At 35.9% G+C, this 11,312-nt stretch overlaps 1 protein-coding gene across 1 annotated transcript in view; it reads right to left on the reverse strand.

The window, feature by feature from the left end:
- LOC102854568 (trans-2,3-enoyl-CoA reductase-like) overlaps window positions 1-11,312 on the reverse strand; it is a 222,369-nt gene that overhangs the window by 52,802 nt on the left and 158,255 nt on the right. Inside the window, exons 6-7 of the mRNA XM_006891969.1 lie at window positions 6,702-6,807; window positions 3,371-3,443 (exon numbers count right to left, since the gene is read on the reverse strand). Coding sequence (XP_006892031.1) covers window positions 3,371-3,443; window positions 6,702-6,807 — 179 coding nt within the window. The remainder of the gene's footprint in view (window positions 1-3,370; window positions 3,444-6,701; window positions 6,808-11,312) is intronic.

Raw genomic sequence — 11,312 nt, forward strand, 5'->3', positions numbered from 1 at the left:
TGATCCACACAGTCAAATGCCTTTGCATAGTCAATGAAACACAGATAGATATTCCTCTGGTATTCTCTGCTTTCAGCTAAGTAAGGTCTTCTCTTAGATAATAGAATTTGTAGCTATTTCGTTCTCTTTATGTCATGTCATGAAAGGAAATTTTTGCTTTTTACAGTTAGAGAAAGAGAAGTTTACATATTTTAATTTTTATGGCAGAAATATGTTTGCAGCAATTTTTAAGATATTTCACTTCTTAAACTAGACATAGAGCAAATAACATGTACCATTCTTATGGTTCTTATCTGTAGTTTCCAGTAAGATGAAAAAAAATCACAATTACGGAAGTTAATTTTTTTAAATTATAACATGTTACTACTTAGATTTAAGAATATTGAGCATTTTGATGTTTAATAATACTCAACACATGCACAATTAGATTTTGTTATTTTTCTCATAGACCCTGTCTATTATAAGTCTCTATATGAGTATGTTAAGAAAGCTTCAACTGTGTATATAACTTAAAACATAAATATCATCTTCATATTAATTTATCTGAAATTTTATAAAAATCAGAAATCTATTAATAGACCATTTTCAATTAACTTTGAATCTTCAATTTTTGTAGCCCTTTGGTTGTTATATGAATTCCTGTGGGCTGCAGTAAAGGTAGAAGAGAATCTAAGGAAAGAAGGAAAGAAAATAAAGGAAGGAAGGAAAGACAGAAAGAAGGGAGGAAGAGAGGAAGGGAGGGAGGGAGGGAGGGAAGGAGGTAGGAGGGAGGAAAGGAAAGAAGGAGAAATAAGAGTCCATATTCAGTTGAAAAAAGAAAAAAATATATTTATTTGCTGCCCTACATGTGCTCACCAAGTTGTGCCAAGAAATCTAGAGAACAACCATCTGGCCAACTGACTAGAAGAGATCTATATTTGTTCTTATTCCAAAGAAAGGTGACCCAACAGAGTGTGGAAATTATTGAACAATGTAATTGATATCACATACAATCAAGATTCTGCTGAAGATTATCCAAAAAATGCCTGGAACAGCACATCAGCAGAGAAGTGCCAGAAGTCCAAGCTGGGTTTAGAAGGGGTCATGGTACTAGGGATATTGTTGCTAATGTTTGATTGGTCTGGTCTAGCTGAAAGCAGGGAAGGTCTATCTGTGTTTCATTGATTATGCAAAAGTGTTTGACTGTGTGGATCATAACAAACTGTGGCTGACTCTGAGAAAAATGGGAATCCCAGAACACTTGATCATTCTAATGTGAAACCTGTACTTGGACCAAGAGGCAGTTGTCAGAACAGAGCATGGTTCAAAACTGAGAAGGTCGTACGCCAGGCATGTGTCCTATCTCCATATCTTTTCAACCTATATACAGAACAGATTATCTGGGAGGCTGGGCTCTATGAGGAGAAGTGTGGCATCAGGATTGGTGGAAGATCCATCAACAATCTGCATTAGGCAGATGACACAATCCTGGTTGCTGACACTGAGGAGGAACTAAAGTGTTTGCTTCAGATGGTCAAGGATTTCAGCCTTCAATATGGATTGAGGCTCAATATCAAGAAGACAAAGATTCTCACCGCTGGGTCAATTGGCAGCATCAGGATGGATGGTGAAGAGATTAAGATTGGTCACAGTTTTAGTTTGCTCGACTCCATGGTCAACACTCTTGGCAGCAGCATCCAGGAAATTTAAAGATTTATTGAGATGGGAAAGTCTGCTGTTAGGGACTTCTCCAAAGTACTGAAGAGCAATGGTGTCACTCTGGAGACTAAGGTGTGCCTGATACAGGCCATGGTCTTTGCAATCACTTGTTATGCATCAGAGAGTTGGACAATGACTAGGGAGGATAGAAGGAGAATTGATGCCTTTGAGCTGTGGTGCTGGAGAAGAGTATTGAATATACTATGGACTGATAAGAAAACAAACAGTTTCATCCTGGAGAGGGTTAAACTGGACTGGTCTTTGGAGGTAAGGATTCTGAGGCTTCTTCTGACAGTTTGGACATGTTACAAGTAGGGACCTATCCTTGGAGAGGGACATAATGCTTGGGAGGATGGAGGGATAGTGGAGGAGGGGAAGACTCTTTATGAGGTGAATTGATTCAGTGACTGGGGTAATCAGGGTGGGGGTGGCAGAGACAGTGAGATTGGCACAGGACAGAGCAGGTTTTAGGGCTGTTGTACATAGGGTTGCTATGAGTCACAGGCAACTCTACAACACATAACAACAACAACATTCAAGATAAACTTTTTTCATTTTTTATTATTCCTCCCACTTTCTTTGATTAGGAAGTGAAAACATCACTAGTTTGAATCACTTCTGACTCTAATGCTTAGGCCTTTAATAAAATTAATTATAATAAGAAAGTAATTTTTCACAGAAAAATACTCACCTCTTTTCCCTCCAAGGAAGTTTATTTAAAACAATAATTATTTCTTCCCCTTTTTTTAACTTTTAAAATATCTTATAACTGAGTCCAATGTCATTATATAGTAATATAGGGAGCTCTTATGGTCTAGTCACAAGAAACGGCAATTTAATAGTGAATGCACTCAGTTCTAATCCAACCAGTGTCTCCATGGGTGAAGGATGGCAATATCCTCTCGTGTCATTGATTAACTGCCTCTAAAAATCCATTAGAGGGTCAGACATGGGTTGGTTCTTACTTGATGGTACACAAAACAATATATTTAATTCTCTATAGAGATTTACTAAGATGTAAACCAAGTTTCTCTTTGGAGGCTAGGACGTTCAAGCTACTTGTTTAAATACTTTGGGATATGGCCAGGAAGGACTGATTCTTAGAGAAGGACATCATTCCCAGAAGGGTAAAGGGACAGACAGCATAGGACAGTAAGACTGAGAAGGAAATTGATTTATACAGTAACTAAGGCAAAGGGGGTAGGTATAGCAGAGTCAGTAAGACTCAGGACAGCGCAGGCTTCAGAGCTGTTGTACATAAGGTCACTATGAGTCTCAGGTGCCTCGATGGCATATAACAACAACAAGAAAAATTTTATTAGACTTTCTACAGCATAATAAAAGCATTGAAGAATGTTAATCAAATTACTCTTTTAGATACCGATAGATGGCTATAGATTATAGATATATATAGACATAGATGATATAGAGATGTAGATATAGATTAGATATGGAATAGATATAGATATAAATGATATAGATGATAGAGATAGAGATAGATAAAAAAGCAAATAAATAATGAGTTTGTACATACATACAATTTAAAATTGGCATTTTCCTACCAACATCTTTGTATTTGCTTTTAATTTTATATATATGTACTTTAGAATAAAATTTGTATGTTGATAATTTAGTGTAGGGTCAATTAAGGGGAAAAAAAAGTCCTACATACTTGGTGGTGTATACTGTGGATGATTAACGTAGTAGGCAATCCAGGAAGTGAATCCCCAATAAAAGGCACAACTCTAAAAATAAAACAACATAAAAGTTATAAAAATATTAGCTACAAGTTATCACTTCAAAATGGCATTTATCTGTTTATTTCCCATCACTGCAACATTAGCTTTTTTTTTTAATATAGTAAAAAGCAGGTAGATTTCTTTCCCTGCTCTGCTCTTACATATGGAGATCTGATAGCTAATAGGAAGGAGCTGCACTGTAATCCCACTCAGTGAGAGAAAGACAAGCAATCTCCTTCTGTATGATTAAACTGTGTCTTTAAACTGTGTCTGAAAATCTGCAGGAGGGTCTGCTGTGGGTCAGTTCAGACTCAATGTGACACAACAACCACAACTCTTACCTAAAGAGTGTTCAAGGGATCAGCCAAATGTAAAAACATATTTTAGAAATAAAATATATTGTGGTGGTGTTGTGCTATGAACTGTCAAATCAGAATTGATCCATAGCTGATACTCCAGGGAGTTTTCAGAGGCAGTAAATCTTACAAGAGGATATTTGCATTCATTTATCATGGAGTAGCCGGGGATTTGAACTGACCACCTTTGCCTTGGTAGCATAATTCCTCACAATTAAGCCACCAGAGCGCCTATATTCTTATAGAAAGATACATTTACATATACTGTCATTGCCATGTGCCATTAAGTCAGAACCGACCAATAACTGATCCTCCAAGTGCATTTTTAGAGACAGTAAGTCTAACAGAAGGAGATTGTGCATCTTTCTCCAACAGATCTGCTGTCGGATTTCAACTGCATGCCTTTTACCATGAAGCCACCAGAGTTTATTTGCATATACCTAATAAGTACATAATAATTTATTTTTTGGTTCATAGTAAATACTATTAACTTCCAACAATAAATAAATACATAAATGATAAATACTTTAATTTTTAATAGTAACATACATTTTAGTAGTTCTAAACTATATCCCTCATTTTCCATTGACAGAATAAGTTTTAATATTTTCTGTGGAAAAAAGTAGTAAGTTCTGAGAATTCTTCTACTTCTAGATTATAGCATTTTTATTATGACAACAATAAAGTGTTTACCTCTTTGAAAATGATAAAAACAGTAATTTATTACAAACCAGGCAGAATTTGAAAAATAAATTGTGATAGCCAGATTTATGTATCAACTTAATTAGGCAATAGTATGAGATTAACATAGGCCCTTAGTAAGTGAAGGTTGACATTTAAAATGGATTGATTTTAAGTAAAGAATTCTTCTCTGTAAGGTGGTATGTGCTTTAGACTTTCAATTGAAATACTTTATAACTAACTGAGGTTTCTGAATTGGGAAAGGTGAGAGGTGGTAGAGATTTTAGCTCAAGACTATAGCAATTCCTGGCCTAAAATATCTACACTCTGTGGACTTCATACATTCCATTATCCAATATGAATCTAATTCTTTTAAATGCATCACATATATTTGTACACCAACAAAAACAAACCCACTTCCATCTTGGAGATTTCTGACTTGTGACAACCTTCCATTGAGTTTCTGAAATGTTACCTTTTTACAGAAAAGATTGTCTATTTTTATCATGAGGTAGAAGTTTTAGTTAACAGAATAGCACATTGGAAGCAGGCATCCACTTTATAAACAACATGCCTCTGGAAACTCTATGAACTTTCATAAATGTCGATAGTCTTTTGTTCATAGGGTCGCTATGAGTCATGCTCAACTTGAAGGCAATCAATAACAGCAACAACATAAAACATTAACATGTTAAACCACCACAGCTCCTTCATAGATATAGAGAATATCTATATATAAAAGTACGTAGGGAGAAAATAGAGAATAAGTCTTTGTGGTGAAATGGTTTAGCATTCTGAAGATAACCTAAATTACAGGTTTATGCATTTAAACCACCCAGTGATTTCTTGGGAGAAAGATATTCTTTTTTGGTCCCATAAAAAAAAAAATTAAAACAATAACAAACAAAACCCTGAACTGCCATTGAGTCTATTGAAATATATAATTAATTTTCCACTTAGATTTTTTTAAGGCTGCAAATCTCAATGAGTAGAAAGTGCTCACAGTTTTTTCTGTGAGCAGCTAATTGATTTGAATATCCAGAGATATATGTCACCAACACATATGTATGTATGTATGTATATAGAGAGTATATAGAAGCTCAGGTGGCCTAGTGGTAAAGAGTTTCACTGTCACTCCAAAGGTATTCAGTTCCAACACATCAGTTGCTTTGTGGGAGAAAGTTGGACAATCTCCTGTATGATTTTCAGGCTCTCAAAAACTGTTGGTGGGTTCACTACGAGTCAGTTTAACTCAACGGAACATAACAGTATATATGTACTAGAAAGATAAATAGGATTAGTTCTGTTTTCATTATAAACCTGACAATATTTAACCTGAAATAAAATTTAACTGGTAATTTAATAGTGTTGTCTAATTTTTATTTCTTCTTTGATATTTCTTTTTTATTCCCATTTTTTTTCTCATTTGATGTTTGAAAATGGATGTTTGTTTTGCTTCACCACTAAAAGAGCAAAGACAAGGACATCAAATGGAAAGAAAATCTAAACATGAAGTCCAGTATTTTCGGCATAATCTCTATATGTTGTTATATGCTGTGATGTTGGAACCAACTCATAGCTGAAATCTCTCTAGTGGGTTTTCAGAGGATGTAAATGGCAAGAGAGCAGATTGCCCTTCTTTCTTCCTTGGAGCAGCTAGAGAATTTGAACTACGTGTTGTCAGATTGGCAGCACAACTCCATACCACCGGATCACCAGAACTCTTTATAATCTCTACATAGATACCTATTTCTAGTGTTGTGCATGTTTGAGATTTTTTTCTCTTAAATGGACCTTAAGAATATTATTTAATGATAAATTTTCCCAAAATTCAAATGCATGTGATAGTACTTTGCTAGTTTTTAATAACTTAAGATCCTGAGAAATAATTTCATTTAGAGAAAAAGAGTCTCTAGGTATACAAATAATAAAGCTCTTGATTGGAAACCAAGACAGTGGTTGTTCAAACCCACTCAAAAGTGATTCAAAAGAAGACTGGTTATCTACTTTAAAAAAGGCAAGCTTTTTAAAAAAAAACAAAACAGCAAGTCTTAAACTGTAAAGTGTAGTTCTTTTTTTGCACTCATGAAACTATCATGAGTCAAAAGCCATTCACTATCATCTGTTTGTTTATTAATGACAGAGGTCAATCAAAGTTCTATTTCAGTACCAACTAATTCTATGCTGTATTGAAAAACTGATGAGAAAGCCATCTAATAATCCGCACCTTCACCAGATTGTTGAATGGTGTGTGGCCTCCCGAAACGTTGTGAACAAATAAAGTTTCCAAAAGATAGCGAATGTAGTGTACACAGTGACAAAAACAGGCCAAGCTGTAAAGAATACAAAACATAAAAACATTAAATCTGTTCCAAAATTCTAATTTTCCTAAGATTTTGTATACTTATTTAGGTTAGTACAGTGACCCATTTCTCTAGAAATGTTTTCAGCAGCAACAAAAGCAACAACAAAAAAACCAAAGAAAACACAATATTTTTTTTAAATATTTTCCAAGTTTGTTTTTTTTAATAATAAGAGTAAAGCTTTTATAAATTTATTTCTGGTGGCACTGGAACTGTTTTATAACACCAGTGCAAAATTGTTATGCTCACACCTGCCCCAAGAATAGATATAAATATAATAATTGCAAATGTGTTCCTATCAAAATGCCTCAAGATTGAAGCAGACAATTTACATATTTTAAAAATACCCAAAGCCTACTTAGAATGCATTTGACATTTTCTAATATTCAGAATAACTTTTGAATTGTCTGGCTGTCCTTTAGCAGGTACCATATACTGAGAAATTCTGAAGTTCAACTTCTATGTAGTATTAATGTGAACTTTTGTTTTGTTTTGTTGTGGGTTTTTTGTTTGACCGAACATGAATATATATTGTTTGCCTCTCTATTTGTTTATTGATATTGCTACTCTCCTAAGTTTTCACTACTTTATGTCATTCTTATATGACTAATTTTTCTAAATGTCAAAATGACTTATGAAAATATAGTTCATGATTATACTTAAAATAATATATTTTATTGTGATCTGCATTTATTTTGTTGTAAATAAGAATATATGGTTTAAAAAATGTTAATAATCCAGAAAACCAATATAGATTAAATATTATGTAGTTTAATCAATGAATTGGCCAATAAAATGAACAGGTGTTTTTTTCTCTCTAATTCATACTCTACAGAGCTATATAACATTGTTGTTGTTGTTATGTGCCGTCGAGTCGTTTTCGACTCATAGCGACCCTATGCACAACAGCCCTAAACCCTGCTCTATCCTGCGCCAATCGCAATGCCTCTGACACACGCATCCCGATTACCCCAGTCACCGAATCAATCCATCTCATAGACGGTCTTCCCCTCCTGCGCTGTCCCTCCACCATCCCAAGCATGATGTCCCTCTCCAAGGACCCGTCCCTCCTGGCAACATGTCCAAAGTATGTCAGACGAAGCCCCAGAATCCTTGCCTCCAAGGAGTAGCTTGGTTTAATCCTCTCCAAGATGAATCTGTTTGTTTTCCTGGCAGTCCACGGTACATTCAGTACTCTTCTCCAGCATCACAGCTCAAAAGCATCCACTCTCCCTCTGTCCTCCCTAGTCATTGTCCAACTCTCTGATGCATAACAAGCGATTGCAAATACCATGGCCTGTATCAGGCGCACCTTAGTCTCCAGAGAGACACCGTTGTTCCTGAGTACTTTAGAGAGGTCCCTAACAGCAGACTTTCCCATCACAATACGCTTTTTGATTTCCTGACTGCTGGTGCCAAGAGTGTTGACTGTGGAGCCGAGCAAACTGAACCTGGGAACAATCTCAATCTCTTCACCATCCATCCTGACGCTGCCAATTGGTCCAGTGGTGAGAATCTTTGTCTTCTTGACATTGAGCCTCTGTCCATACTGAAGGCTGCAGTCCTTGACCCTTCGCAGCAAGTGCATGAGGTCCTCCTCAGTTTCAGCAAGCAGGGTTGTGTCATCTGCATAACGCAGATTGTTAATAGATCTTCCACCAATCCTGATGCCACAATTCTCCTCATAGAGCCCAGCTTCTTGGATAATCTGCTCTGCATACATGTTGAAATGGTATGGAGACAGGATGCATCCCTGGCGTACACCCTTCCCAATTTTGAACCATGCAGTGTTACCCTGCTCTGTTCTGACTACTGCCTCTTGGTTAAGTACAGGTTTCGCATTAGCACAATTAAATGTTCTGGGATTCCCATTCTTCTCAGAGTCAGCCACAGTTTGTTATTACTATTCAATATTTGCCACTTAGCAATTGATTGTTACCTCAATATCCAAGTTTTACTTAATTCTGGAATGTTCTTATTTAATTTCCTTATGTTTAATATTCTTCCACCAGTAGCTTTCCTCCTGGCCAGGATACAATTAACTGTGCATGCATAAGGATAGTTTCATCCAATTCATTTTTCTATTTGTGCTTGAATGCTTCTATTAATAAAGTCACTGTTAATAACCCACAAATTCCTTAGTTCATTTCAAACAAAATAATTTCCCACTTGTTATAGTGTACTTAAGTTGTAATATACCCTTAACTGCCTCTCCACTGGGCTTTCAAAGGCAGTTTAAACAGAAGGGAGGAGATTGTCCAGCCTTTTTTCACAGAGCAGCTAATGGATTTAACTGTGTGCCTGTGGGATTGGAGCACAATCCCACTAGCCCATCAGAGCTTCTACTCAGTAGTTACTTGATGTTATACACTTAGTAAATTACATGTGAATTTTATATATGAGTTAGTGATTATTTAAATACACAAAATCTGGTACATCCTCATTTATTGATCAGTAATGTAAAAAAATTACAGTCATTTACATTCAAATCTTGGTATTTGTCAAACAAAACTTAAATTATGATGCAGAAAAAATACCCCTCAACTTATTTCTATCAAGTTGGAACCAACTAATAAATGACACTACCTTGTGGTAGATTGTCCATATTTCTCCCTTAGAGCTACTAATGGATTTAAATGAGCAGAGAAAATTGGCTTTTAGGTGAATAGTGCAACTGTTTATAAACTGTTATTATTATTGATTTAGAACCAACTAATTGCAGACCTTCTAAAAGGTTTTTAAAGGGAGAAAACTGCAAAGAAGGAAATCACCCATTTCCTCCACTGGAGAACTGATGGATGCAAACTTCATCTTTGAATAAATAGAGAACTCCTTACCAGTAAAACATCAGAGACCACCAGCATGAGCGCTCTAGAGGCATAGTTCAAAATCATGAAATGAGTGTGTTACGAATACATTCTGTTTCTATATCTTTTCAATCTTTATGTAGAAGAGATCACTTCGCAGGCTGGTCTTTATGAGGGTGAATGTGGCATCAAAATTCTTTATGAGGGTGAATGTGGCATCAAAATTGAAGGAAGGCTTTTCAACAACTTGTGTTTTGCAAATGACATGACCTTGATCCCTGAAACGGAGAACGAACTAAAACATCATCTGCAGAAGTCAAGGAGTGCAGTCCTTAATGTGGATTGAAGCTCAACATCAAGAAGGCAAAGTTTCTCACCACTTAGCCAATTGCCAGCATCAAACATGATAGATGGAAAAGGAATTGATTGATATTGTCAACACTTTCAACTTTCTGGGTTCTACAATCAACACTCTTGGACCAGCAGCCAGGAAATCAAAAGACAAATTGGATTAGCAAAGTCAGCAGTTAGGAGTCTCTCCAGAGTTTTTAAGTGCAAATATGTCAGTCTAGAGACTGTGGTGCATCTGATCCAAGTCAAAGCCTTTGCTTGCTATGCATCAGAGAGCTGGGCAATAAAAAAGGGTAACAGAAAAAGAATTGATGAGTTTGAGTTCTGGTTTTGGAAGAGTATTGAATATACTATGGACTACCAGGAGAACAAACAGGTTTGTTCTGGAGAGGGTGAAACCAACTTACTCTCTTGAGACAAATATTTTGAAGCTCCATCTCACATACTTTGGGCGTGTTGTGAGTAGGGACCACTTTTTGGAGAAGTACATCATGTGTGTCGAGAGTAAGACCCTGGATGAGATGGATTGAAACAGTGACTGGGGTAAAACAAGCAGGTATGTTGGAGACAGTGAGATTGGCTGAGGATAGGACAGAGTTCAGAGCTATTGGGCATAGAGTTGCTATAGGTTGTAGGGGACTTGACAGCACATAACAACAACAACAAGGCAGAGGAAGCTCAAGTAACAATACAATTCCATAACTCTAACTTTATAAAATTACACATACTTTGTACAAAAATTAGTACCACATTTATGTTGAAGTCTATCTGGAAGATGAGGAAAATAATCATATAATGGGTTGGAGATAGATATTTTGGTGAAAGTGAAGTTGTAAATGTAAAGAAAAGAGTGAAAGGATCCTGAGGATCATGAAGAGCTCAGGCAATTTTAATTAAAAGATTAAATTCTTTTAATTGAAATGAAAGAGTCCCTCTGGTAAGTGAATTAAACTGGAGTTAATTGTCCAGAGATATCAATTCTGTTGCATTAGAAGTTTATAGACAATTAGTGATTTCAACAACAAGTACAGAAAATGTTTCTGGAGCTATCTATTTCACAATCTACAATTATAAGTTTCTAAGTCTTGAGAAATATGTGGTTTTAATTCAGTTGGCTGGTTTATCCTTGATCTATTTTCTGAAGTTGTTATTTAGGGCAAAAATGACTGGAACAGTATATTGACAGAGAACTGCCAGAAATATGAGCGGGGTTAAGAAGAGTCTTTATTAGGGAAATCATTGTCAATATACAATGAATCTTAGCTGAAATTAAAGACTATCAGAAGAATGTCCATTTTTGTCTTATTGGGGTTGGGG

This window comes from Elephantulus edwardii, unplaced genomic scaffold (genome assembly GCF_000299155.1).
Source record: "Elephantulus edwardii isolate Elephantulus edwardi_28Jun2011 unplaced genomic scaffold, EleEdw1.0 scaffold00107, whole genome shotgun sequence".
Lineage (NCBI taxonomy): Eukaryota > Metazoa > Chordata > Mammalia > Macroscelidea > Macroscelididae > Elephantulus > Elephantulus edwardii.